Source organism: Garra rufa, chromosome 2, assembly GCF_049309525.1.
Source record: "Garra rufa chromosome 2, GarRuf1.0, whole genome shotgun sequence".
NCBI lineage: Eukaryota > Metazoa > Chordata > Actinopteri > Cypriniformes > Cyprinidae > Garra > Garra rufa.
The window spans coordinates 72,144,410-72,169,345 of NC_133362.1; the positions used below are offsets into that span (position 1 = coordinate 72,144,410).

General features: G+C 37.1%; 1 protein-coding gene and 1 pseudogene across 1 annotated transcript; both read right to left on the minus strand.

Annotated features, from left to right (window-relative positions):
* Nucleotides 1-1,642: 1,642 nt before the first annotated feature.
* Nucleotides 1,643-8,620, minus strand: LOC141325718 (uncharacterized). Its single transcript, XM_073834469.1, has 2 exons — nt 8,298-8,620; nt 1,643-3,949 (listed from the first exon to the last, which is right to left on the minus strand). Exons 1-2 carry the CDS (start codon nt 8,551-8,553, stop codon nt 3,432-3,434), a joined length of 774 nt encoding a protein of 257 aa, XP_073690570.1. The 5' UTR covers nt 8,554-8,620; the 3' UTR covers nt 1,643-3,431.
* A 2,829-nt stretch (nt 8,621-11,449) lies between these two features.
* LOC141326079 (uncharacterized) overlaps nt 11,450-24,936 on the minus strand; it is a 135,925-nt pseudogene continuing 122,438 nt past the window's right edge.

The following is a 24,936-nucleotide window of genomic DNA, read 5'->3' on the forward strand; positions in this document are numbered from 1 at the left end:
CATGCTGTCATAAAATCACTGAATTGTCTCAATTTAACAGACTCTCTCGAACCAATCTTGGGCCAGTTATTCAGTTTTTCTCTGAACGCACGCTGAATTACAAATGGATGGCCATACCGAGAATTCAGTGCTTCCCATGCTTGATCATAGGCTTCGTTGTCTTTTCTGTAGAAGGTTCCTTCCAACACAGATTGTGCTTCACCGCTGACATACTTTTGTAGGTAGAACAACTTATCGGCTGGACTTGTGCATCGCCGTTCTATTAATGCCTTGAAACTTGTTCTCCACTCTAAGAACTTGAGTGGGTCCCCTGAGAAAACTAAGGGCTCAGGTGCAGGAAGTCTGCTGAGAACCATTGTGTCATGTAAGGCTTGTACTATTGATGCTTCACCATTAGTATGGCTTGTCTGTTTCTCGTTATCTGTTTTGCATGCTTGTTCTTCTTTAATTTCCTTAGATGCTGCTTCTAGAGGACAATTGGCTACCTCAATGCTTGCTGCTATACTATCATTACAGAACTCACCCGAGTCAGCTTCTGAGTATAAGAAAGAGAGTCAACAGGGCCGCCCAACATGGAGAGTCTCATGCTCTACCGACTGAGCTAGCCGGGCTGGTCATGGTTTACTTCACTGGGTCGGACGCAGTTTTTATCGGCCCCCAAATTACACAGGAGAAACGGAGGCTCTTGCGTTGTGCGAGACTGGCTTAGAGCAGGCTTACAGTTTTCTTCTGTCAGTTTTGACCCAATCTGTTTTTGGGAAGCGCAGTTTGACCCAGCAGTGCGGGCCAACAACATGTTCTGTTTTGCCGCGTGAAGGCGGTTCAATGCTTTGGACAGCGTATGGTTGAGATGTGGTTTTCCACCAATTTGGGGCACCTTTCTTATGGAAATCAAGGTTAAATCTATATAAGGATAAGGATAAACCTTCTATTTTCGGTGGTCTTTTGCAAACACTAGATTTATATGTCAATTCCAACATAGGGAGTTTGACGTAGGGCCTCAGACTGCAGTGTTGAGGATGAGGTTCCAGTGTTACCACTTTTCCTGCCTAAACGAATCACAGGAGCACAGCTTGTAATGGACAGGATCTATTCCCCCTTGCAGCTCTTTCAGCTTATTTTACCAGCTCTGTGGTAGACACAATTGTAAAAAATACAAACGCCTTTGCAAGAATGATATCAGAGGCTGGAAAACGTTTCCTGTGGTTGCCTTTAAAAGCACAAGAATTTTATTCATACATTGCATTTGTGGTTTACATCGGGCTCCTTGGTGCCAAAAATATTGGTGATTACTGGTCGGGAAAAGAAATCTACCGCTTACCCTTCCCAAGATTGGTTATGTCCAGGTCCAGATTTCAGGCCATTTCCTGGAACCTGCATCTTTGTGATCCTGAGGGTGATCGAGAAAACACGCGAAAAAAGGGGATTCAAGCCTACGACAGACTTTTCAAAATCAAGCCCCTGTACGACAGCATCATCACAGCATGCAAAACTTGCTTCCATCCAGACAGACAGCTGGCAGTGGATGAAAGGATGGTGGATTGAAGTCATGTCAAGTTGGTGGATTCAAGTCATGTCAAGTCAAGTCAAGTCACCTTTATTTATATAACCCTTTTAACAATACAGATTGTGGCAAAGCAACTGCACAGTATTTAAACAGCATCAATGTGTGTAATTAACGCATTATTAAATTTATTAGTAAATTTATTAGTACATAATCAATTTTCAGTAAAAGGCAGTTCATCAATGAATTCAGTGATATCATCGTCCTGTTCAGTTCAAATAATATACGATATCGCTGAAAAAATTTCCCCAACTATGAAAGCCAGAGGCAACAGCGGCAAGGAACCAAAACTCCACAGGTGACAGAAATGGAGAAAAAAACCTTGGGAGAAACCAGGCTCAATCGGGGGACCAGTTCTCCTCTGGCCAGATGAAACCAGCAGTTTGTACCAATGTCTGATTGTAGAGAACTCATCAGGATCCCGTGGTGTAGCACCGATGGCCGTCTAGTTTGGCGAGGTCTTCATTGATGATCCGTCTCTGGAGCTAATCTGTTTGACAACCTCGGCTATTAAAGTCATCTCCAGGTGGTGATCCATGATCTAAGCTGGGTACGGACTGGATCTGGGGGACTGCAATGACCATCTGATCTGGATACAGGCTGGGTCTGGCGGCTACGGGGACCTCGGAATAAGAATGAAACAGACTAATATTGCTCCTCCTGTGCAGGCCTGCTATTACAACCAACTTCCAGCATCCCTTCAGCTCAAGCTAGGCAATTTTTGGGGGTCACCTGGCTGCTGTCTTGCAATTATTAGCCTTTTTGGGGAGCATTTATAGGGTTTGGGCCAAATTCCGAGCACGGACCCTCTCCCGGACAGCACGCCAGATACGCCTACCCTTTTGCTCAGTTTATTACCCGTAAGAGTGAACTTTTGAAAGAAAGACATGAAATTTTTGCACTAAACTCACTAGGTGAGTTTAAGTTGTAACAATACCCCACAGAGCGCCAAATTCATTTGAAATGGGAGATTTCTTTTTTTTTTATGAAAGAATGTATGAACGTAGTAAACTCACACACAGCCACCATTTACAAACAAATTTACAAACCATTTACAAAGTGTCAGAGCAAGTTAAATTAGTGCAATACAATGGTGTGTGTGTGTGTATAGTCAATTCAAGATGAAAATTTCAAGATGAAATTGGATCCCATTAAACTCCTGTAGAAATGATCATACAGCAGATTTAGGCCTTGTCCTGTAAGACAATCCTCTAAGACCATTCCTAATACAATCCTTGAGGAATGGATCCAAGATATGATTATTACCTTCCACCTTGAGCCTTCCACAAAGCCGCCAATGTTGGTGGTAGAAGTGAGAAAGTAACTGACGTGTGCAAATTAAATCCATGCACACTGATGTTAAAATTCTAACAGTGTCTTTCATTGTGCTTCAATCAAAAAAACAGTGCACTTTCTCTGAGCTCTACCTTCAATTCATGATATACAAATGTGAAGTTCTTACATTGGAGACAGAGCAAACACATTGTCCATAGTCCATTTCATTCCTTACATGTTTATGCAGTAAGCTCAGCCAAACACAATATAGCTAGTTGACACGGTAAAGTGTACCATGGACAAAACACAGTGCTCTAAAATGTGTATTAGAATTTCTATCATTGTAAGAGCCCTGTATAGGATTCTTATTGGAATTCTTTAGGATTGTTTTGACAAGGGAACATTTTGCAGATTCTGAAAGGGGGATGTAAACTTTTGACATTAACTGTAATTGTAGTTGCAACAATGTGGTTCCCGAGAAACAAAGAGGTGTATTTTCGTAGAGTAATTTACAACAGCTTTGATTGTGGCCAATCAGAATCAAGGACCGGAACTCTCTGTTCTAGACAATTTGTTTGAAACACTGTCCATGCTAAGGGGATCTGTTAGGCTTCTCTTTATTGTGAATTTTCATGTGGTTGTCAAGGCTTCCTTTTTGACTGAAACTGTTTCCACACTGTTTGCATGTGTAAGGCTTCTCTCCAGTGTGAACTCTCATGTGAATGTTAAGGTTTCCTTTTACAGTGAAACTCTTTCCACACTGTTTGCATGTGTAAGGCTTCTCTCCGGTGTGAAATCTCATGTGTTTGTTAAGGTTTCCTTTATCAGTGAAACTTTTTCCACACTGTTGGCATGAGTAAGGCTTCTCTTCAGTGTGAATTCTCATGTGCCTTTTAAGGTGTCCTTGTTGTTTGAAACTCTTTCCACACTGACAGCAAGTGAAAATACTCATAGTTCCTGTCTTTTGAGCTGTTTTTTGTTTAGAAATCTTTTCAGACTCTAAGGAACAAACAGATTTTTCTCCAGATATGAAATTATGAAGATTCTCAAACTGATCTTTCTCTTCAGTTTCATTCAGTACTTCTCTCTCCTCTTTCAGCGCTGTTAGGTCTAAGTTGGAAAAACAAAGGGATAAAAGTTAACCCCAGTTTAATGGCACAAAGCAGTTAACATCACAACATGTAGATACATATAACAGTAGTTCAAACCAATAAGTGTTAAGTTTTCCACAAAAAGTAATTTACCATTCTATCTTTTAGGCCTGGTCCACACTAACGCCTGTTTCACAAAGCCAAAGCCTTTTGGAAAATCTATTTGTGGCGGCCAGTTTTGATATTGTGGCAAGTCGTCACAAATTTATCCATGTATGGGAAACACCACTTAAGCCAACTCATCACCTTAACCTTAAGTTGGGCTAGAATTAAATTAATGCCAAAGCTCAGCTTTTGTTTTTCATGCCCCAGTTTGAGAACCACTGGTTTATACCGTTCACATCTTAAAATACAGTACCTTGGTGTAAGAATGACCTACTGCTCCACTCTGATGCCTCCTGAACAGTGTTCATCTATTTATTTACTTGATTATATTGATATTATTTGAATTATTTTCTTCATTTCCTTTCTTTATCTGGTTATTTAGTTTATATATTTTGTTCCTTCTTCTTTCCCTTTTTCCTAATCTTCCTACTTATTCCCTTTTTTAACTTTATACATTTACAAGATATCAAGGTGTACATCTTATGCATTACAATCTTACACCTCACATAATTACATCAGAATTTAACTTCAATGTTAATGCTTTTGTTTTGGCTTATTTTGTGTTTGTTTTATTGTCAGACTTGCTGTATATTTTATTTATACTTATCTATATATGTATATACACATACTTTATATTACAGCTCTTTTCTCCTATTTTGTACTGTTTTTCTGTATGTCCTACGTTGTCTTACCCTGGAAATCCAGAGGTCTTGCGAGAGCACAATTTGAATTGTCTCTGCAAGACACTCTGGCATCGAACAATGGTGCAGGTTACTGCAATACGTAAGCAATTGTGGGAACCAATCAAATCGGTGTATCTGATGCAGTGTTGTTTTTGACAACCATCTTAGATTTAGTCTTAGTCTTAGTCTTTTGGACTAAAATGGTTATTAGTTTTAGTCAAATTTTAGTCACTTCTATACGTGATAGTTTTAGTCCAATTTTAGTCGACGAAAAGTCAAAAAGGTTTTAGTCTAGTTTTAGTCGACGAAAAGTCAAAAAGGTTTTAGTCTAGTTTTAGTCAAAAAAAGGGGAAAAAATAGTCTTTTAACAAATTAATGTAGGTCAGTAAGCATTTTGCTGTTGGGTAGTGTCACACTAATGCTAAAGCGGCTTGCCATACTAGTATAGCAAAGAGTATTTAATGCTAAAACGGCTTGCCATAGCGGCAGCTATTTTCCGGTTTTAATTGGCATGCACAATAGTGATGGGAAGTTCGGTTCTTTTCCGCGAACCGGTTCTTTCGGACGGTTCGTTTCAAAGAACCGGTTCAAAAAACCAGTTCACCAGTTCTTTTACGCTATGACGTAATGACGTCATTAACGTAATTACTATCGTCCCGCACCCATATACAGTTACATGCAGTGATCATATGAGTAAGTTTTACAAGTCTTGATTTAATAAATTATAAGATAAATTAATTCTAATCAGAAACACTATCAGCTTACTGCACATGCACAATCCATAAAGACTTTGTTATAAACATACGTTTCACCAGATCCCCTCATTAAAGTCCTCAGTTAACCGCGCTCATAGCATTAGCACAGAGACAGTGGTAAAAAAAGAACTAGTTCGGTTTCAGATGGAGTCAGTCATAGCAGGAGCTTGTTTGTTTGGCAGCTGCACGAGTCACGCATGCGCACAGTATCAGCTCATCGATTCTCGAATCGGACGCGTCCGAAAGAAACCGGTTCTCGTTCAGTGTACTGGTGATCCGACAACCGCTGCAACCGCTTCTTGAGTCGAGAATGAGATTGGAGAACTCACACAGAGAGTGACTGAAACGTGCCGCTTGGTTTGCTTGTGCAGTAGTTTGATTACTTAATTTTTAGCATTATACCACCGTTTAAAAGTTAAATAAAAATCTTTTATAATAATTTTTGTTTGAACATGGTTCAAATTATAGTTGTGTATTGTATCATTAAAACATTGTTTATTTAATACAAACACAATTTTTGCATGTCATCATTATCTTTTATTACAGTGCAGCTAATTCATAAATCACATGTTTTCTTTTAATCAAACTCATTTATTATGGTACCACGACACTTCCCTGACCTAGATCATAAAAACCCTTTTAGCCAATAACCTAACAGAATCCTTAAGTAAACTTTTAACAAAACGTTTAACAAAATAGACCAACTTGACTAACGTGCTTCATTTCATCTGGTTGAAAAATGACACGCATGCGCACAGTATCAGCTCATCGATTCTCAACTCGGACGCGTCCGAAAGAAACCGGTTCTCGTTCAGTGTACTGGTGATCCGAAAGAGAGCGATTCTCGTTCAGTGTACTGATGATCCGACAACCGCTGCAACCGGTTCATGACTCGAGAACGACAACCGCTCTGGCAGCTGCTCTGCTCATGCGCATCATCAGCTCTCTTTTCACAGCCGTTCAAACACTGTTTGAGTAACTGAATAACTCGGGAAATTGATTTATTTTGAATCAGAGGGAGTGTCAGGCACGTTAAAAAGTAAAAACCTTTAAGTAATTTGTGGATTAGTGCTTACTAGAGACGCGAACCGTTTCAAACAATTCAGTTCGATTTGGTGTACTGGTTCAACCGGGTCACTAAGAAGATCCGGTTAAATTGAACGATTCGTTCGCGAACCGGACATCACTAATGCACAATAAGCAGAAATGTCATGCATTTTAAATGTCTGACGGACCACCCACTAACATTTTCGTCTATTCTCGTCTCGTCAACGAAAACTCACACACGTCTCGTCATGTTTTAGTCATCAACGAGCCATTTTTATGTCGTCATCGTCTCGTTTTCGTCATGAAAAAAGTGGTGTCAACGAAATGATTTCGTCATCGTCAACGTTGACGAAAACAACACTGATCTGATGTAGGCGGGCCAGAGGCGAGCTAAGCTGATGATGACAGCACTGCGACGTCCGAATCATGTAGTAAACTTTGAAAGATCGCTGTCGCTACAGATGAACCACAAGTTGTTTGAAACGGCTTTGGCCGCTACAATGAACGAGTTAGACTTGGCTTTCCATATAAAAGAGGAACAGAAAACCGAAAACTCGAATCGTTCCTTTGCAAGAAGGACGTTTTTGCTGTTTTGCCGACTGGATACGGCAAGAGTTCAATCTATCAGTTCACGAGTTCACGTTTACATATAATTAGCCGGAGAATAGTAGTGCATGTTTGGCGTGCTGTCCGGTGAAGGGCTCCGAGCTCGGGAGTGGCCCGAACCCAGAGTACGTTACCCTCCAATAGGAGTAGCGAGAACTCGGAGTGATGAGATGGGGTGCTGGAGGGTTACTGATAAACCATCGAGTGAATTGAGGTGAGTCAGCTGTATTTAAACCTATGGCGCTGATTGACTTGTGATGTTTACGCTAAGCATCTGACACCTTCTCCCGAACTTTGTTAATGAAACATCATTTAGCTCTGCTGGTAGCTAAGCGTGTATTGTTGTGATTGGTCGTGGCATTATCCAATTGCGTGCAGTTAGAGTTTCAAATGCACGCTTGGTGCCGCCCCTCGAATTAGGCAGTTTTCATTGCTCGATCCCAGACCCTTAATCTTAATAGATTAGGGTCTGGATTTTTCCAGGCTAACGTTGTCTTGTTCTAAAAAAAAGAAGGTAAATGAAATGATCTTACTAGAAGATATGCATGAAAAAGTGTAATCTGTTCCATTTGAATAAGTGAATTTAACGCTTTCTGACATTTCAGTGTGGATGAGAAACTTTTAGAAAATGCTAGTGTAGATAGAGAATATTTTAACACTAAAAGGCTGTTTTCAATTGTATCCAGATTAATTTAGACGTAGCCTAAGTGTTTACTTGTTTATTTGCTTACCAAATACTTTAAATTAACAAATGTAGACAGCATGCAGTAGCCAAATGTGATTACTAACATTTCAAGGTTTGCTTTGTTAGTACTTTTGCGTAAGTAGCCAAAAGTGCTATAAATCAATGGTTTTAATATTAGAAGCAGATACTAGGTTTAATGTAACAGAAAAAAATATAATTTTGGTTTAGGTTAATTCCATATTATTGTTACAACTTAAATGCATGATGTCATAATAACAAATGGCCAATGTGAAAGCAAGATCTTCTCAGTTGCACTTGAAGGCAGCATTAGTATTTGATCTCAACACTTGATCTCAAAACATTTCTACACATTCATAAATATCATTCATTTTTGTAGTGACTTCAGGTTTGAGAATAAAAACCAACCTGTTTGTTCCTCAGTATCTTCATGTTTCTCTATGAATACTTCTTCAATCTTCATGTCTTCACTCTCCTCTTTGATAAACACCATCTTTGTTTGTTCCTCAGTATCTTCATGTTTGATGAATGTTTCTTCAATCCTCATGTCTTCACTCGCCTTTTTAATAAACGCCATCTTTGTTTGTCTCTCAGTATCTTCATGTTTGACTATGAATGTTTCTTCAATCTTCATGTCTTCACTCTCCTCTTTAATAAACACCATCTTTATAATAGTGTGTCACATGGATCTCTGTTGATTCTCCAGGAGTTTTTCTGTGTGTTTGAACACTTTTTCCTGTTTCAGATGAGAATAATTAATAGAAAGAAAAATCAATGCAAACACAATCTCTGGGTGCTTTTCAATCAGCTCCTAGTTCAGTAGTCAGTGCACTAGTAAGACAGTCAGAGAGTAGTTCAGTGTTTCCCCTACAATTATCTTAGGGGGGCGCCCCGCCCCCCAATGACACACCCCGCCCCCTTGAACGTCAAGTTCATTTTATTTTCGACAAAGTGCCAGGGCACAATAAAAGTCATTTTAGGTTATCTTTCCTATGGAACAGGTCTATACATTGTTCTTTTATCAAACAAACGAAATAGCCTTATGTTATTTATCTTATTTGCACGAAAACATGTCATTTCTGTCTCTACATGGTCACGCTTTTACAATGTTTCCTCCGCGGAAAAAAAAAACCACGGACTGGATCGCGGACTCCATTCATAAAAAGCAAATCTACTATAGTGCGAAATGCCACGTAAATTATTTTTTTTTTACTTTTTTTTTTTTTTACTTTTTTTGGCCATTGCATCTCACATGAACAGATAAACTCAATCTCCAAAGCTCTTGTGAATGTCACTTTTACCGTTTCATTTGAGAGAACTAGCATCATATCATACTGTACACACGATAGACTGTAATAAAGATGGACAACGCGTCTCCGCTTCATTCCATATAGAAAAGTGAAGCCAAAACAACTCAATATGGCCGCTACCATCTTGGGGGAAATGACATCTTTTGGAGCCAGAGCATGCGCAGTAGAGATTCGTTTGAAGCCAGAGCATGCGCAGTAGTGTCGTGAGGCGGAGCCGCGCTATCAAAGCCCCGCCTTAACTCCCACAAACCCAAAGTTAGGCCTTTGGTTTTGTTTGATTTTAATAGTAAACCTCTGTTTGTTTATGATTATGAGACACCAAACCCCATTTTCATAGCATCAAATAACAACTTAAAAAATAAATTATTAGAAAAACGATGGAAACCATCTTTGGAAAAAAAATATTTGAAGTGTAATTCGATTATTTATTTTGGCTTACGTCCCATTAGATTACATGGAGAGGGCGGGGTTTATGACCTGTACTGCAGCCAGCCACCAGGGGGCGATCGAAAACTTTTGGCTTCACTTTTCAGGACACCTACGGCACACTTGGTACACGCTGGCTGTGTCCAAATTCAGGGTCTACATCCTTCGGAGGATTCATTTGAAGGATGTTACGTCACAGCGCCGCGACGAAGGCTGTCCAAATTCATGGGATCCTTCAAATGCGGCCCACAAATACGTCCTCCTTTTCTCCGAATTTGAAGGATGGGTCTGGTGGATCCTTTCCTGTCCTACCAATCCCATAATTCCTTTCGGCAGAGCGCTTCCAGAATTTTCAAATAATAGCGAACAAATCGAATGGTAGTAGTGATGTAAGTTTTAAAAAAACTGGCGTTTCTTGGTGTTTTTTGTTATAGCGGTTGTCTAGTTAGGCCTTTGGTTTTAGCGTTAAGCTTATTTTTTTTTTACATTTGTATGTCACTTTCGTAAACTGGCTTCTTTCTTACTGCCTGTGTGAATATCCCCTTACACACAGCTAATTCTTGTTAGTGATTGAAGCTGTTTTTAACGCTTTTAGGGACGATAGAGCAGCTCTTTTGTTTTGTGCAGTACAGATAACCTTACTTCTTGCTTAGCGCTGTCACGGTTGCTAGGCGACACGATATGAGCAACGGGGAAGAGAGGGAACTGAAAGAAGGGTAGGCTGTCCAAATTCACAGACTCCTACTTCCAGGTTTTGCGGTCTTCGGAGGACCCCTCCTCCTTCAACCTGGTAGGAAGGATCCTAAGGAGGATGCAGACCCTGAATTTGGACACAGATACAGAAACTTCACGGCAACCTGTCAAAATAAAAGTACGGTGTAACATGTAACAGAACAATATTAGTCTTGTATTACTTTTGTACAGTATAATGTAGGTTTTTTTTTTAATAAACTATAAAGAACTTTCCCTACAGGTTATTTTTAGTTTTTATTGAATAACCTAGAGAGAACGTACCCAGAACGTCATTACCATTTAAAAATATTAAAACTTTGCAGATGACTTAGATTTTTTCTCATTTTAAAATGTATTTTTTTCATTATAATCAAACTAGAACCTTATGTCCGAAATAATAAATGACATCAAAGTGTTTAACCCACATTATAATGATAATATAATTTTGATTTTATAGTTAAATTAAGCCAAGGTTAAGTGTCTGAAAATCATATTATAAACTTTCTTTACTTCATGCGCTTTCTCCTGTCGTCAACATAAAGCGGCGCGCTCGCGTAATTTAAAAAATAACGGTCATTTCGTTTAACTGACTGACTAACGTTTGTTGATTAATCTCTTTTAGGAATAATTACTTTTAACTAATATATATACACGAGAGTAAATATTGTTATTTTAGGGAGATTTGACACGTCTTACTGAAGAAAACATAATGTTAACCAAGACTTTTCGTTTAGTGACCAGAAGAGGGAAGCACATCATCGTTAATTCAGCGGTAAGAAACGAATGTGATGTTATCCTAGATAAAGTCAAATAAATGTTAATCGTTTTTAATGTCTGTAAAAAAATAAATAAATACACATTTTAAAAAAGAATATTTTGTTGAAGTCATGTTTTTTGGTGCTTTAATAAACAAAATCTGGGTTGTTTTATGGTATGGTACTTGTACATCTTACATTAACAAAATCTAACATAGTATAGCATAATTCAGTCTCATTTAATGCTCCTTATGATGGTTAAATGTGCTCTGATTATCTGTAATGATTAAACAATAGTTTAAAACAAGACATGGTGTGTAGTAGTGATTATTGAGATTCACATCCGTCCGCCTTCCATGCCGCTTACTCCGGGACACAGGAGTGCTGACGTACAGAAGCGGTACTGGAGTGAAGAGTTTAGGAGAACGTTCTGGGAACCTTCTAGAAACATAAATAGAACGTTCCCTATTGGTTGGCCAGGAAAGTTTTCTTTACGTAACTAGAACATTCCCTCTAGGTAAGGGGAACGTTCCGGGAACGAAAACTAACCTGGCTAAAGAAAACTTTCCTGGCTTACCAATAGGAAACGTTTTTGGGAACTTTCTGGGAACCAAAAATTGTTAGCTGGGTTACCACTTAATTGTAGAAAAAATTACTACAATTATTATTTAAACGGTAAATTATTATTATTTATTGATTTTAATAGTAAACCTCTGTTTGTTTATGATTATGAGAAAAATTAAAACACAAGAATTTCTATTTAAAAAAAAGCAAAAGATTGTAGAGCCCTAATTGATCAAAATGTTAAAATAGAGAGTTTTTGAGTTATATTTTCATTGAAATAAAATGTTTTCGTTATTTCACAAAGTAGGGTAAAGTACTGGGGGAAAAAAGTAACCCCAAAGCTGGAAACCTAGGGGAAACACTGTAGTTAAATAGACTTCAATAGACTTAGTTAATAGACTTATATATTAAATGTATAAATTATATACAAAATACACAGTGATATTCAGATAGACTATTTTGATTTATATTTGGTATTCAATTATTTGTACATCGTTTGTGTTTGTTGTTGTCGTTTGTAGTCCGCGTGCCGCTGATTCGAATCACTGAATCATTTCACAAATGATTTGGTTCAAATGATTCGGCTTCTCAGTTTCTCTCATCACTTCTTATCATCACACGATTGATTCATGATATAGAGAGAGAAATGAGACGCACGTTCTCTGTTACTAAAGGCTAACGCTTTAAGTAACACTGAATAAACATAACATTTATTTTCCATAGATTGTGAAAACGCTTTATTGATGCAACAATGTCCATTGGTTTAAAAACTTTAAAACCACAAACCTTTCTTCAGGCGAATCACAACAGATGAGGAGCGCGGCGCAGCTTTATGACGTCACATCACCAGAGCAAATTAAAAGTCCCACTGGTGCACTTCTCTCTAGAATCACAAATATATCAGAGAAATGTTGTATATAGAATAGAATTTCGTACCCATATGATGATGCTTTTCTGAAGTTATTAATATCGTTAATCTATTAATATTATTCTCTATTGTATGTACATTTATAAGACTGTTTTATGTTGATATACCTTGCCATTAAATTCACATTAAACTAGTCAATGCTGCTGTGTAACTGTAACAAAGAGGGTGTGATGGCAAATTTAATCTATCACTCTTTTGACTATTGTAATCAATCTCAAAATTTTGTTTGTTTGTTTGTGTATTCATTTATTTATTTCTCTTTTGGAAAGTTACTGAAACACTGTCAGGCATATGAGGACACAAAAATATATTTGTGTCAGTTTCTATTTACCACTAGAGAAATGTATTTATTAATGAAATATGACTTACATTTCCCCAGAATATTATTACTTTTTAAAAAAAAAAATTGGTATATAATCCGTGCTAAAATATGATTATAATATTATTAAGTTACATATTAAGATTTCAGTTTTGGAAATGCATTTACAAAGTCATTAATAGCAGATCCACACTGAAAATGAAGAAATCTTCTGTAAGGATTGGATGGAAATAATATGGTCTGTATTTGATCTTTTTTTATTTTCAGTGGTAATGTTCTTTTATGTAAGCAATTTTGTTTTTAAATACTTTTTTTTGCAGCGTAAAGGAAAATGGTTAATTGATTATTACCTTTTTAGTTTCCTTAATTGGCAAAATTTGCAAACATATTCAGTTGTTACTCCTCATTTTCCCTTTCTAACAGTGAACAGTTCAGTTAATAAATACAAGATACAATACCTGCTTTGCTAGAAACTCAATCTCTAGAAGTGCATTCATTAAAAAGTATAATTATGTCATATTAGTGTTATGATTTTAGTGAAGTTACAAGTTTTGAAACCAAAATGCCTGCGACATCCAGTTAGACCTGTTGTAAACTCAGAAGAGAAGATCAGGAGACTCTTGTTTGAGATGTTACTGTGTGTCGCTGCAGTCATCCAGACTGACTAAAACACTCAATCACTGGAGTTTTATTCAGATTTCAGGATTGTCATTAGAAGATAAAATATGCAAAGGATGTAAGCAGTTACAGGAATTTGCCCAGATTTTCAGCGACTCTAATCCAATCAGCAGAACTATAGACTCATTATCACAGAGATCAGGGAAAGTCTCTCCTTCAGCCTTTGCATTCATATTTAACTCAGATATTGATCAGAAACAAAGACACCAATTAAAGAAATGAGGCAGAAACATCAACAGCCAATAAAGAAAAAAGATGACACTTACCATCATTTCACATTCATACTCACACACTCCTACAGCTAAATATATTCATTTTAAAATGTAAATGTCATTTATCCTTCTGATCCAAACAATGGAAACAGTGACAGGAAAACCAAATAAAGACAAACAAGGACAAGGAGCACATTGTAAAAAAAAAAAAAAAAAAACCACACACACAGGGACAGTCCATAGGTGTGACAATCCTTACTGCAAAAGACACAATTATATTGGTTGAAATAAAATTATTGCTTAGGAAATTTAGCAGAAATGTTCAGTTGTAAATTAATCTCTTTTTCTTTAGGTGTGTGTGAATACAAATGTAAAAAGACACTGTCATATTTTATCTGTTTACACTTGATACTTCTGCCTCATTTCTTTAATTTTTGTGATTGTTAATGCTAATGAAGACCTGAGTTGTGTGTGAATGTGTTTTTCCCTGATCTCTTTGATCATGAGTGCTATAGTTAGAGTATAGTATAGAACTGATCACATCCTTTGAATACTGTGTTTAAGCTCGTGATCTGAGAGCTTTGTCTTCATCTGTAAGAACGGCCTCCTGAAATCTGAATAAAACTCCAGTGATTGAGTGCTTTAGTCAGTCTGGATGACCGCAGCGACACACAGGACCAGCTCAAACAAGAGTCTCCTGATCTTCATTTTCCTGCAGGTGTATTAAAGGTATTTTGTTTTCAAAACATTTTACTTCACTAAAATCATAACAATAATACAACATGTTTTTTTTTTCTGATAGATGTACTTCTAGTTAAAGTTTCTAATAAACAGTTTATTGTGTCTTGTATTTATTACCTAAACTTTTCACTGTTAATAAAAGAAGATATTGAGTGAACTGAATAGGTTGGCATATGTTTGCCAATTTATCGAAACTGAAAAGGTAATAATGAATTAATATCCCCTGGAATACCCTCTAGATGACCACTAGAGGTCATTGTGTCTATTTCATGTTTCTTTGGACTGTATTATGCCCTGGTTTTTTTTTTTTTTTGTTTGTTTTTTTTGGTAAACCTTGTCTTCTTCCTTTTATTGTCATGTGATTATCTTTAGAATAAATAACCCAGTGTTGGTTATGGTCTGTCTAGTGTTGTACCTGTGTGATTGTGTTTGCTGGTGAGTCTTGTTTTACTTTTCTAAGATGACTGATTACTCAAAGCTTGTGTTTTTTGCAGCAATCTGGTAGTCATAGTTTTTACTTCTGGTCCTTTAATAACATTTTAGTGTATGTGATTTTATAGATGTTAAAGTATTTGCAGGGCTTAACGCTAAGAGTTTTGAGTTGTTAAAATTTTTACTTGCCCCACCACAAAAAAGTATTAACAAAATAAATTAAAATAGTTATTGTTTTTCATTGTGTTTAACCCATGCAACTCTATATGGCTATGATGACACCAAATTTAAGATACCAGTGAAATTTGAAATATTTCAATTAAATTTTCACACCACAATGAGAACAAATGATCAAATTATGAAATGTAATTTGAATGAAATTAAATGAAAATGTTATTTATTCTTGTGATAGTTGTTATAGTTAAGTTGAAAACAGTTGTGTTGTATATTTTTGTGGAGTCCACATTATTAATTTAACATTATAAATGCCTTTTACTGTTACTTTTGATGCATCTTGAAGGAACACTCCACTTTTTTTTTTTTGGAAATAGGCTCATTCTCCAACTCCCCCTGAGTAAATAATTTGAGTTTTACCGTTTTGAAATCCATTCAACCGTTCTCCTGTTCTGGCGATATCACTTTTAGCATAGATTAGCATAAATCATTGAATCCTATTAGACCAATAGCATCGTGTTAAAAAATGACCAACGAGTTTCAGTATTTGTCCTATTTAAAACTTGACTCTTCTGTAGTTATATCGTGTAGTAATACCAGCGTGTACTAATCTTATCGTGTACTAATCTTATCGGCCTAGAAAATTGCAGCTTTACATTTTGTAAAGCTGCAATTTTCTAGGCCGATAAGATTAGGAACTACACTTCCATTCTGGCGTAATAGTCAAGGAAGTTTGCTGCTGTAATAAGGCTGAAGCAGGAGCAGTAATACCACGCAGCACATGTGCAAATGCTTACCTAACTGGGGACTAATTTCAGGTGCTCCGTGATATTACTGCGCCTGCTGCGTCCATATTACGGCAGCAAACTTCCTTGACTATTAGACCAGAATGGGAGTGTAGTTCCTAATCTTATCAGCCTAGAAAATCGCATCTTTACATTTTCTGCCGTTCTTAGTACACGATATAACTACAGAAGAGTCAAGTTTTAAATAGGACAAATATAGAAACTCGTTGGTCATTTTTGAACGCGATGCTACTGGTCTAATAGGTTTCAATAATCTATGCTAATGCTTGCGGAAAATTCCTATAGGCGTGCAGGTGACTAGAACAGCCACTTTTGGTGATAATTCTATGACGCATGCCGAGTGCCAGGTAATCGTGTCAGCATCGGGGAGATTAATTCTGAAATAAGGCTATCTATCTGGGTAAATATTACTGCTAAACTTTTCTTTGATGTCCATGAGAATTCGTGACACATTTGTGTGTAATGTTGACTTGTAATTTTTAGATGAGGTTGGATTGGGGCTAATCTGCATAAACCTCGTGTCGGGTGATAGTGGAAATTCCCAGTGTAAGTTTGATATTTCTTTTTATGTATTACTTCCGGAAGTGTACAAATGCTATCATTTCTGTTAAACTTGTGTTTATGTGAAATTGTGACAGCAGAATTGAGATGACTTTATTAATGTGTTTCATTAATCTCTTCTCAATACCATAGCACTACCGTATTCTTTACTGTGTAATCATCTTGTTTTGGACCGTTTTTGTATAGGAATGTAGTATTCTGGTGAAACCACAACCGAGCGTTTTGTTTTGATACTTTATCTATACGACCCGATTAAGAGTGCAGATAACTTTTCTTTAGAGTGCTCACTCCAGAGAAGTTTATTAGGGAGTGTGGGTCTCATACTGTTTTTCTTACTGTTTATTCAATAGAAATCACTGTCTGAAATTACATTTTGTCACATCTGAATAGGAGTAGCGAGGCATTGTTATTTGTGATTATTCTGTAAATTTTACTTCTTATAGAATAACTTTATTTGACATTGGTAACTTTGTTTTTTTCTCCGGCTATTGTCTCATTTATTATTATCATTCTTTGTGCCCAGGGGTGTTCCCACCGACCGCTGTAACCATTTTCAAATACAAAACAGCAGTCAGATAAAACCCCTTTACAAATTAATCTGTTGCCGTGCGTGTTTTTTTCCCCTTTCCACCCGGTTACACACTCAAAAAAATGATATGTTGGCATTACTTAACTTTTTTATGTCAACAGGTTTCATGTAACTGAGTAAAGTTGCCTTTAAGAAAGAATTTTTATTTCAGTGAATTTAAGGTAATTATATAAAGGTAATTTAGTCACAATTTTGTTTCGGTCAATCAACGTAACATTCATGATTTTATGTTAATCTATTTAGTTAATTAAGTTCAATTACTCTAAAATTGATGTTATGTTTAAAAAGAGATAAGAAAAAAGTTTCAGTTTCATTGTGTTTATTAAATAACATTTTTACAATGTTTTACAATGTGTCAGGATTTATGGAGGTTTTTGTGTCTTCTTAGTGTCTTTCCCCCCTTGTTAATATGTTTTGGTTTCTCCCTTTGTTTCCCCTGTTGTTTTGGCTGATTTGGTTCCTCCCTGACCATATTTGGTACTTCCTCCCTCTAATTAGATAATTTGCCACACCTGTCCACGTGATTAGTCGACACCTTTTAAGTTGGTTTGTTTGCATTGTTTCCTTGTCTGGTGTTGTTGTGTTTTGATGTTGTCCCCATATTTCCTAAGTTTTCCTTTGTTTTGCTCGGTTCAGTGTATTTTGTTTTCCGTTGTGTTTTGCATGGTTTTTTATCATTAAACCTCATTCACTTACTCCTTCGTCTTATAAAAATAATATTACCAGTAAAAAGTAAAATAAAAAACACTGTCTTTAAATGAAATGATTTACCAAAATATAGTCTTATATAGTCTTCATTAGTAAACTATACTTTCTTGAAACTTCAGAAAGAAAGAAAAAGCAGTAAACAACATTGCAGTTTTTCAAATGAAGATTAACATCTGAAAGCAAAAGTAAAGCTGAAGTAAAGTTTATTGAAGATATCACCTGGGCCCGTATCCCTAAAGATTCTGAGAATCCTCTCAGAGAGCTCCTAAATTAACCTAAAAATTCCTTGCCAGGAGTTTTAGCTTAGAAGTGATTCCAGAACATTTTCAGTGAACTCTGAGCAAGGAATGGATGGAAAATCCTATCTTAGTGAGGAGGTGTGGTTGACCCCGTTGCTAGGTATGAGTCATCATTTCAAAAGCTGTGATTGGTTGATCCTACAAGTTTGATGAAAATGAACTTTTGGTGATAATGAGCAAAGGATGTTCCCTCAAATCAATAAGCATAATTATACACTCTAATCTTATGCAGACTGTAATTGTAAATAATATTTCACATTCAAGAAAATATCTGGAAAATCAATAGTAAGCTGTAGGGGTTATAGCCTAACATTAGAATCTAAAATATGTGAAAACTTAAGCTCATCACACCCTGTTCAATTAATGATTCATGTCTTATTTGCTCATATTAATATCCTAGCTGGCATATTTTGTATTTTCACTCCCATATGGACCCCATTGAAAACAAGATGGGCTGTCTTTAATGAAGTAGAAATTGCAACGTTACAACTCAGTGTGGTCTTAACGAGGGTAACACGGATCAGCTTTTATCAATGTCTGTGATTGCTGGCTGGTCTATTTATGAAGGCTTGTTAACAAATATCCTACAAACACAGAAAATGGCCATTGTGCGCAGCTGCTTAGGGGAACTCCTAAGCCACTAAAAGTCCTCTTCCCTGCTCTTAGCAGATCTCGCCTTAGGAGCCCTTTTAAGCGCTAGGAATCTTGAGGAATAGCTTTTATGTTAACTGGGATTTTTGTGTCACTTTTAGGGGAAATTCTAAGAAAACGTAATGGCTCTGAGAATTTTCTTAGAATTTGGCCGCTAGGAGACACTTTTTGCACAAAAATTCTTTAGGGATACGGGCCCTGGTTGGCACTGAAAAAAGCACTACAACAGCCAGTGCAACATTATGGACAAAACTACCTCTTAGCCCTTGTTTCAAGTTACAGTGCCTATGAGTTTATTATTCAAGAAGAGGGACTGTGTGTATAAAGCTTCTCAGAGTCAAATTTTAGTCTTAAGTGTTTCAAAAGTCTAAGACTGATGTAATTTTACTCTTATTTCTGGACTTAAGATAAAGAGTGATTAATAAAAGTTCTTAAGTGTTAGGACTAGGTCTCAGCTGCTAAATTATTTAAGAGTGTTGGAGAGGTCTCCTAACCTAGTTAGGAGTAACACAATGGCAGCAAAAAGGAGGAAACACACACTTTATAATACACATATGACATATTGGAGTTATATGATGATATGGAGTTGATAAAATGATACAATCGTGACCATCAAGCATTCTTTAATGTATTTATTTTTGTTGACCAAGTAATAAGCATAATAACTTAATCCACTCTACAAATCAATGCTCTAGCTGCAATAATATGTTTGTTTGTTTATTTATTTTCACTGGAAAATTTGAAAGATTGTAAAAATGCGGCAAAGCACTGGTGATGACACAGTAAGCAGGGTCTTAAATATTGTGACACTAACCTCACCAAACACATCAGTGACCAAAAGTGATGTGTGGAGGGTTTTAATGACCTCACATTTCACTTAAACCATCAAAATAAGAAACACTGATCAATGTTGCTGCTTTCAATTGAAAGTAGTTAAAACAGTCACACAATGTAGCTGATGAGGATGAGGACATAATGGTGAGTTCACTGATCTATATAATATAAATATATCAGTGGGAGAGTGTTGTAATCTGAATAAGGTTTAGTCTCAAAGTCTCAAAAGGGGGAAGGAGGTCAACAAATCTAGTGACAAAATCACTAAACTGTCAACACTGACATTGAATACAACATAATCCGTTATTAATTTTGTGTTGGTCCTCTCTTGTTTTTTGCATGTGTTTATAATTTCTTAGTAGGACAGCAATGCCAAAAAACTGACACATTTTACTGCATTATTATCAAAAAAATAAAAGTAAAACAATTGACTCCAAGCAAATATGCAATATGCTTACAAAATCAGTAACACTTTTTTCTCTCTCTTGGCCACAACTTAAAGGCAGTTTATTGACTTTCCAACTGACCGTCAAACCATGCTGCTAAACAAGAAACGTTTAAGTTTGTGGGCTTTCTTTGAGTTCTTGGAGCTGTTCACATCATTGCTCCAACTGTAAATGAGGAGACATGGATTTCAAAGAATTAATAATAATTTGTGATAATTTTCCACAATGCAAAGAATTTGTTTAAATACACTGAAATATGAAATAGTGTCTTAATTAAATGTTTGTATTGTAGTTCCATCAAATAATTGGTGTTGTGCTGCTGTGACTCACATGAGCAGGCTCACTATTGGCTGATTCAGAGGCTATATTGTGTTTCAATCATTGTAGTCCTTAATTTACAACACTTAAGTCAGAACTTAAGAATCAGTCTCAAACTTTACTGAAAGTTGCTTTTAGATGCTTTATAAAAGTCTCCTACTCTTAAAAAAGTCCTACTTCTTACTAAGAATTTTTTGACAGTTAAGTCAAAGTTTAAGACTACTCTTAAGACCATTTCTTAGAAGTTTTATACATATGGCCCCAGGTATTCTTTGCAAAGTCAGGCAAATTAAGGCAGAGATTTAAGTGACAAACAACAGCTACAGGTAAACGGACATTACTTTCAAGTTGCCGATAATGTTTTCATGTAACCATGTCATGTTATTGCAGATTGAAATCCTTTGCCTCATTAAAATATTTATTGCATTCATAAGGAGCTGCCATTCGAGGATTGTTAAAACCTTGATCTGTGGCGTTATTGGGTTGTTTCTATTTGTTGCAATTCTGCAATAGTCATAATACCTTCGCGATTAAGACCACATCTTCTGAAAAGCTCATTATCATCCAATGCTTCTAAAATGTTCTGAGGCAGACAGCCAGCAACAGCCATTATAAACCTCACTCCCGATCTCAAGAGACGCACTAGCGACAGAGCCTAGAGGTTGTAGCCTTTAGCCTCCTTGTTAGTGCATCCGCCTCACGTGCTGGAGACCCGGGTTCGAGACCTGCTTGGAGCGGGTGTGGTAGGACTTGGGTGTGAGGGGTTACATTTACATGCATATCAGCTAATTGTTTGTTATAAAAGGCTGTCAATCATTTGAACACTTGTTTAGTAAGTGACACTTGCCCTGTATTTTAAATTCTTTATTTGAATATGGCAACATTTACAACAATATTTCTATGAATAAATGTCTGACACAGACCCCTCCCCTATCAGCCAATCACTGTATGCATGGTTAGTGAGCAGGCTGACATCATCCATTGTAACGAGGTCAACCCCGCCCTTACTCTTAGCTTAAGATTTCTCTCTACTGCTTAGTAAAAGTTTGTCTCAGCAGCTTTGTTAATAGAGAAAACTCTTAGCTAAAAACTTTTACTGCTATTTAGGAGAACTCTTAGTGCTAAGATAAAATGTTTTGTGAATACGGGCCCAGTATAGGATTCCCTTATGCTGCGTTCACACCAAACGCGAATATGCGTCTGGCACGAGTGATTTCAATGTTAAGTCAATGGTAAGACGCGTTTACGCGCATCTGGAGTTCTCGCACGAATTGTGCTTTTTGTGAATCACGCGTTTGACGCAAATTCGCGTCTACCGCCTGAGTTGAAAAATCTGAACTTCTCCGTCAATTCGCGCTGCGTTAACCAATCAGGAGCCTGCTTGATGCTGTGGCGGCAGGCCTGCCCGAGTCACTCATTCAAATATGAAACATGAATACTAAATGCCTAGTGCGGTTCTAATGCACAACAAAGCAAGTTTTTTTATCACATATATGACACATATTCATTTTGTATTGAATGCTATTTATTCCATATCTAAATATTAATTATATGAAACATTATTATAGTGTGGTGTGTCTACACTATAATAACAGAACAATAATAACTATAATAGTGTGTACACTTTAGTGTGTCTGGACAATGTTGTGTCAGGAAAATAAAGAAATCACAGGACAGGTTAAATACTTTTGGAGGCTGGCTCCATTTATCATCATCAAAAAAACAAACAAACAGATTTTACAGTAATAAGATGAACAAAGAAATGGCACAGACCTATAGAATTATTATACATCAAAGGAGGAATGACATAAACGAGTAGTTCACTTTTAAAATGAAAGTTCCACCGCTCCTGAAATCCCCTCGCTCCGATGCGGGACAGCAGGTCATCGAACTGGGCGCGGGACAGGCGGAAGTACGGCCGTCATCCAGGCGCAGCTCCTGGAGCAAGTGATGAAACTCACCGAACGCCTCCGAAGGGTCTGGTGGACCCAAATACGGCGACGACGATCCCTACGCCGCTGTTCTGCTCTCCAGAGCAAATACAGAGCGGTGACTCTCTCGATAAATGACCGATCAACAACAGACATCTTGTAAACAGGTGGCCGCCAACGGGGTTTGAAACTTTGTGCAGTGTCGGGGGTGCTTGCAGGACTGTATGTTTGTAGAGTAATTTACAGCAACTTCAAATGTGGCTCAACCAATCAGAATCAAGGACCAGAATTGCTGTTTTTTAAATTTTAGTTGAAACACTTTCCACATTGAGGAGATCTTTAGGCTTCTCTCTATTGTGAATTTTTTTTATGTGCCTACCAAGGTTTTCTTGTAGACTAAAACTCTTTCCACACTGTTTGCACGTGTGAGGCTTCTCTCCAGTGTGAACATTCATGTGCTTGTCAAGGCTTTGTTTTCTACTGAAACTCTTTCCACACTGACAGCATGTGTAAGGCTTCACTCCAGTGTGAACTCTTATGTGCCTATTAAGGCCTCCTTTTCTACTGAAACTCTTTCCACATTGTTTGCATGAGAAGGCTTCTCTCCAGTGTGAACTCTCATGTGCATATAAAGGCTTCCTCTTTGAGTGAAACTCTTTCCACATTGTTTGCATGAGTAAGGCTTCTCTCCAGTGTGAACATTCATGTGCCTATTAAGGCTTTCTTTTCTACTGAAACTCTTTCCACACTGTTGGCAGGTAAAACGGCTCTCTAAAGTGTGAATTCGCCTGTGGGCGTAAAGCATTCGTTTTTGATTGAAACTTTTCCCACACAGACGACAGGTGAAGGGTTTCTTTCCAGTGTGAACTTTCATGTGGCAATTAAGTTTAAGCTTTCTTTTGAAACTTTTCCCACACTGTTTGCAGATAAAAGGCTTCTCTCCAGTGTGAATTTTAATGTCTTCTTGTCGATTGAAACTTTTTCCACAATTAAAGCAAGTGAAATAACTCATAGTTTCTGTCTTTTGAGCTCTTTTTTGTTCAGAAGTTTTTTCAGACTGTAAGGAACAAAAAAAATATTCTCCAGTTATGAAATCATAAAGATTCTCAAACTGATCTTTTTCTTCAGTTTCATTCAGTACTTCTCTCTCCTCTTTCACCGATGTTAGGTCTAAGGAGGAAAAACAAAGAGATAAAAGTTAATCCCAGTTTAATGACACAAAACAATTAACATCAAAACATGTAGATATGTAATGCAAGTTTGATAGATCCTATACCAGGGCGTCCAAACCTGATCCTGGTCGGCCGGTATTCTACAGAGTTTAAGCCGGCCGTTATACAATTAATAAAAAAAAACTAGATCATCTAATGACAAAGTTTAGGAAATCTAGATATAGATTGACCTCAATTCTTGCAATTTTTATGTAAGAATTCACTGTAATAATTCAACAAATAAATTCAACAAATTTAGAGAGAGATGAGGAAAAAATTAAAAGGGGGCAAGATGAAAATCCATCACACAATATTTCCTTCTGACATTTTATTAAAGGTCCCATATTGTCAAAACTGAAATTTCCTGGCTTTCTTCATGATAAATAAGGTCTATGGTTTATGTAACTACCATATAAGTTTCAAAGCAGTCAACCCACAGTAAATTGCACACAGCCTGCATAAAGTAGCTGTGCCTTTTCACAAGGCGCTGTGACTTCCGTAAAAATGTGACGTCCGATCTACTCAGTCACCGCCTTAAGTCATCACCCCGAGCACCAACCACCGTCCCACCCTCCTTTTGGCCAACCCCTGACAACATTACGTCCATTCTATTGCTAAGCAACAACAATACGAAAACAAGTCGAGAAAACGCTGTTCAGTCCATGGTTGTCAGAAAAACTACATTAATACATAGGCTTCCGAACAACGTTAATATAAAAGACCAGTGGAACGTCAGCTTAAGCCTCTTTCATACAGCGATTCTGGAAAATACACTGATAATGTGTCCCATGATTTGTTCAGTAATTGTTTGATTTGGTCCATTCACACAGTTGTTTTCCGGAATCTGTGCAAGCTTTACACACAACCAGCAACATTTGGATGTGAGATATATAGGTCCTTTTCAAAAAATTAGCATATTGTAATAAAGTTCATTATTTTCTGTAATGTACTGATAAACATTAGACTTCCATATATTTTAGATTCATTACACACAACTGAAGTAGTTCAAGCTTTTTATTGTTTTAAATATTGATGATTTTGGCATACACCTCATGAAAACCCAAAATTCCTATCTCAAAAAATTAGCATATCATGAAAAGTTTCTCTAAATGAGCTATTAACCTAATCATCTAAATCAACTAATTAACTCTAAACACCTGCAAAAGATTCCTGAGGCTTTTAAAAAATCCCAGCCTGGTTCATTACTCAAAACCGCAATCATGGGTAAGACTGCCGACCTGACTGCTGTCCAGAAGGCCATCATTGACACCCTCAAGCAAGAGGGTAAGACACAGAAAGAAATTTCTGAACGAATAGGCTGTTCCCAGAGTGCTGTATCAAGGCACCTCAGTGGGAAGTCTGTGGGAAGGAAAAAGTGTGGCAGAAAACGCTGCACAACGAGAAGAGGTGACCGGACCCTGA

What these genes read in the sequence shown, in the direction of transcription:
- LOC141325718 (XM_073834469.1), bottom strand. Translation starts at nt 8,553, where the DNA reads ATGGTGTTTATTAAAGAGGAGAGTGAAGACATGAAGATTGAAGAAACA. An exon ending in AGATACTGAGGAACAAACAG is followed by an intron (nt 3,950 to 8,297) that starts GTTGGTTTTTAT and finishes TTTCCAACTTAG; the next exon opens with ACCTAACAGCGCTGAAAGAG.